At 44.2% G+C, this 4,519-nt stretch overlaps 1 protein-coding gene across 1 annotated transcript in view; it reads left to right on the top strand.

The window, feature by feature from the left end:
• The first annotated feature begins 4,130 nt into the window (after positions 1 to 4,130).
• Positions 4,131 to 4,519, top strand: part of LOC109951269 (homeobox protein DBX1-B-like) — a 4,214-nt gene continuing 3,825 nt past the window's right edge. Inside the window, exon 1 of the mRNA XM_020585682.1 lies at positions 4,131 to 4,510. Coding sequence (XP_020441338.1) covers positions 4,282 to 4,510 — 229 coding nt within the window. The 5' untranslated portion in view covers positions 4,131 to 4,281. The remainder of the gene's footprint in view (positions 4,511 to 4,519) is intronic.

Below are 4,519 nucleotides of genomic sequence, written 5' to 3'. Positions count from 1 at the left end.
TTGCTAGACAGCTGGAAAGAAATCCCTTTACAGGACAAGGCTTCTTGGGAGATGTTAAGATTTGGAGGCTGTGGCATGGGGCTCAGCTTGTTATTATTTCATCATAGACACAGTCTAAGTTGTTTCTCCCCCTTTGCATTTGTAATCAATTCAAGGAGTTAATGTTAGGTGGGGAGGGTTGATGTTGTAAGACTTCAACATGCTAATAGCTTTAAAATGAGTCTTAACTGGCGTTTAATTCACCAACAGCTGTTGTGCTGGTTAAGGATTGAGCAGCAGGCCGGAATGTCTGAAGGACCAGAAGGAGAAATTAGTTCTGCTGGTACCCATGTTCCCTCCCAGAGAACCATCTGCTCCACTTCAATACAATAGAGGGATTTTCTGAATGAATAAAATGCTTTGAACACAACCATTTCTCTCCCTCTCCCTCTCTGAGAGGGGCTCTGGTTAAGGTGTTGTATTTGCTGGCACTCAGCAAATCTGCTGCACATTTAATGATTGGTTCCTTTTGCTGAGGAGAGGATCACTTCATCATGACACCTTAAAGAGAGGCTCAGGAGAAACACAGGAGCAATTTACAAGATTATACCAGAACGAGGTGCATTTAAACGCATATAGATGTGAGCCTGAGAAGGATAAAAACAGTTTTTTCAAGGAGTTTCAGTTAGCACAACTGTTCAGTGTGGCTTCAGGCGCTATTGTTAAAGGTGCACAGCTGGAGCCTGTGGCCACTGGGGACACCCCAAGGGGACAAATCATACATTTGTTCCTGTTCCTGCATTGCAATCCACAATCATCAGTCATTTAACAAACAAGACATTGTAATATGTTTATATGCTTGCTTCCCCTTTTTCAATAAAGACAAGTAAACTACAAAGCTCCACAGAACAAAGTATGGACATTTCTACTAAATCAAATCAAATCAAATTTTATTTGTATAGCGCCAAATCACAACAAAAGTCATCTCGGGACACTTTACAAAGTAAGGTCTAGACCTTACTGTTATCAATATTATTACATAGGGAAAACCCAACAAATCCCCCTTGAGCAAGCACTTGGCGACAGTGGGGAGGAAAAACCTCCTTTAACGGAAGAAACCTCCGACAGATCCCGGCTCTTGTTGGGCGGCCTTCTGCCTCGACCGGTTGGGGTGAGTGGATAGAGGAGAGACAAAAGAAGAAAAGCAACAAGACAAAGCAAACAATCAAACACTGATCAGGTCGATGTGGCTACTATACTGTATATATACTGTAGTACTCATTTGTTTGGTTTGTACCATGATACCACAAAAACTGTCCGGTTAGCTCCTCTGCTTGTAGCTGTGAAGCATCAAAAACACAGAATGGACCTGAAAAGTTGGTCAGAGATCATAAATGAGTCGTGGTCCACCTCCAGAACATCCAGTGGCAGTGAATAGGTACAGCTGGGAAAGAAGCCTGGGCTTTTCTGGACAAAGGTCAAAGGTGAGTGTGATAGCAGACAAAGTACCATGTCTGGACTTTATTCATTTCATTTGTTGCAAACGTGTAATGTAACACAGCCAAAGTAGCTTTTGAGTTTTCAGTGAGAAAGTTTAGTCCATTGGTTCATTCTTGCATTTTGCTGCTGGCTGCCATCGCTGCTGGTAGTGTCCACACAGAAGCTTCACGCTGACGCTGTGTTATGGTGAATTTCAGTGATGACTGCAGCACAGAGAGCTTCCAGCCAAATACAGTATGTCTGACTTACTGAACAATACTGCCATAATGTTGAGAAAGGTTTTCTGGAGGCGTGGCTGTCCTGTGTGTCCTGCACAGGGGACGTTCTGCTGATCACTATGGTCAGAGGCAAACTGAGCAAAGCTGACTTCAAGTCTCCCTCTCTTTAAATCGTTTGCAATGTGAACAAGGTGGGGCCGGTCTAGAAAATTATCATTATTGTTATTTATTAAAACATCTGGTGTGTGCCTGTTTCTCACCAAAGACTTCTAGACATAAAAATATTTTGTTGGTGGTTTTTAATCCCTACTTGACTTGTTAGGACAGTGGTCTTACATGTGTGCTATATTATTATTGTTATTATTAATTAATATTATTATTAGCCTATTAGTAGTTGTAGTCTTTGAGTTGTATTATTGTTATTTATTATTATTATGAAGAAGAAAAGTGCCATATAAATTGAAATCATTTTTTTCATGTTTTTTATTTGAAAGCTGAAAAGATGAAATAATAAAAATTAGATTAGATTAGATTCAACTTTGTCATTACCCATGTACAAGTACAAGGCAACAAAATACAGTTTACGATCTAACCAGAAGTTCAATAACAGCAGTGCAGAGTGTGCAATATCTACAGTCTGTACAGTCAGAACTAGTTTACTGATAGATATATACAATTTATAGTTACAGTAAGACATGTAGGGTAATGTACGATATGCAACAGACTGGATTTAAATTACAGTAATAGATAAGGTACATTAAGCTTATAGAACACTAGTGCGATGGGATGAAATGAATGAAACAGTGCAGAATAAGATAAGTTACGAGTGAAGAGTGCAATTGATGTAATAGTGCAAAGATAATAATAATAATAATAATAATAATAGGGGGTCCAGGGGAAGCTGTGGCTTCTGTGCAGAGCGGGTTGATTCCTAACCGGAGGTTCGATTCCCGGCTTATCCAGTCAACATGTCGAAGTGTCCATGAGCAAGAAACTGAACCCCCAGATGCTCAACAAAAGTAATCTCAGGACACTTTACAAAGTAAGGTCTAGACCCTATTATTATTATTATCACAGAGGGGAAACCCAACAAACCCCCCTGGGTAGCACTTGGTGACAGTGAGGAGGAAAAACTCCCTTTAACAGAAGAAACCTCCGACAGACCTTGGCTCTTGGTGGGCGGCCTTCTGCCTCGACCGGTTGGGGTGAGTGGATAGAGGAGAGAGAAAAGAAGAAAAGCAACAGGACACAACAAACAATCAAACACTGGTCAGGTTGATGTGGCCGGTGACTGCTCCTCAGAAACATAGAGCTCTAGGGCCAGGGCTACCTGCAGAAAGGTACAGGGAGAGAGAGAGGACACACAACGAGAGAGGGAGGACACACTATGGGAGAGAGGAGACACAAAGTTAGTGATGTGTAATGGTGGCATATAGAAGCATAGAGAGATAGGAAGGAGGGGTAGATGGAGCTCAGAGCATCATGGGATGTCCCTTAGCCTAGTACCCTTAACTAAGGGATGGTCCACCAAACCAAACTTATCCTAGAATGCATGTCCAATCATTTCATAGACACCACTACATGGGCCCTAGTGAAGGCCGTCCTGTTGACTTGAAACCACTGGTACAGTTAAATATCCTCAGTACCAACAGGACGGCCCAGGCCCGCAGTTTACTAGCAGTTACTGAGATGGCTGTTGGTCTTATCCCTGTTCAGCCACATTAGTTGTTATGATGCCATGAAATATCAGAAGACATCAGAAGATGGGCAGCAGCACCATGACGGTTAGCTAACCCAGGGCCTTTCTGTGCAGAGGCTGCATGTTCTCCCTGTGCCTGTGTGCACTCCCTCCAGGTACTCCAGCTTCCTCCCACAGTCCAAAGACATGCAGTTTAGGTTGACTGGTGACTCTAAATTGCCATTGGGTGTAGTGTGAGTGGTTGTTTGTCTACATATCAGCCCTGTGACAGACTGACAACCTGTCCCGGGTGGACTCCGCCTCTCGCCCAGTGTCAGATGGGATTGGCTCCAGCCCCCTGTGACCCTCGGTATAGATAATGGATGAAAATCACAACATACTAAGTATAAGGAGAGAGAGAGGACAAGTAGTGTGAAAACGCTTTGAGTGTGCTGCAATGCATAGAAAAGCGCTGTACAAGTATAAGACCATTTACTAGACCAAGACCATTTAGTAGTAGTAATAATAATAATAATAATAATAATAATGGTGTAAATCTGAAAGTGAAAAAATGGCGAATGGTCTCATAAAATGGTTATGACATATCAGTTAGGAACGAAAACCCCTTGGACCACTGTAAAAGTGCGTGTAGGCGTGCATGAGGTGTGCTGAGGTAACATTTCCGACTGAGGTGTACCCAAAGGGCGATGTAAGAAGGTGGACCGGTCCCCAGCTTCACGCTGAGATGGGCTGTGTCGAACGTGTGCGCGCGCGTGTGGGGGCGAGTGACTCTTGTATAAAACCTCTCCCTGAGGGCACAGAGACACGGAGTAGAGTGAGTGCGTTCCTCTTTACTTTTCCTTGAAGACATCTGTGTAACAAGAGGAAACCTCTCCAGCTCGGACGATGATGTTTCCCTGCAGCGCTCTGCCGCCTCACTTTTACCCGGGCTTGCTGCGTCCTCCTGCGGCTCTCTGCTCTCCCCCGACCCGGTCACTGCCCTCGGGCTTCCTGGGAGAAGATCTCCTCCGACTGCACCAGCCTGTCAGCCATATACACGGAACTTTCTCCGCCAGAGGTCCCGGGGACCTCCTTCCTCTCAGTCCGCGGCCGGGCGCGTCTCCCCGTGCGTTAAGACCGACCA

The sequence above is a fragment of the Monopterus albus genome, unplaced genomic scaffold, assembly GCF_001952655.1.
Source record: "Monopterus albus unplaced genomic scaffold, M_albus_1.0 scaffold373.1, whole genome shotgun sequence".
In the NCBI taxonomy this organism is placed as follows: domain Eukaryota; kingdom Metazoa; phylum Chordata; class Actinopteri; order Synbranchiformes; family Synbranchidae; genus Monopterus; species Monopterus albus.
This window is presented reverse-complemented; position numbering and strand designations above follow the sequence as displayed.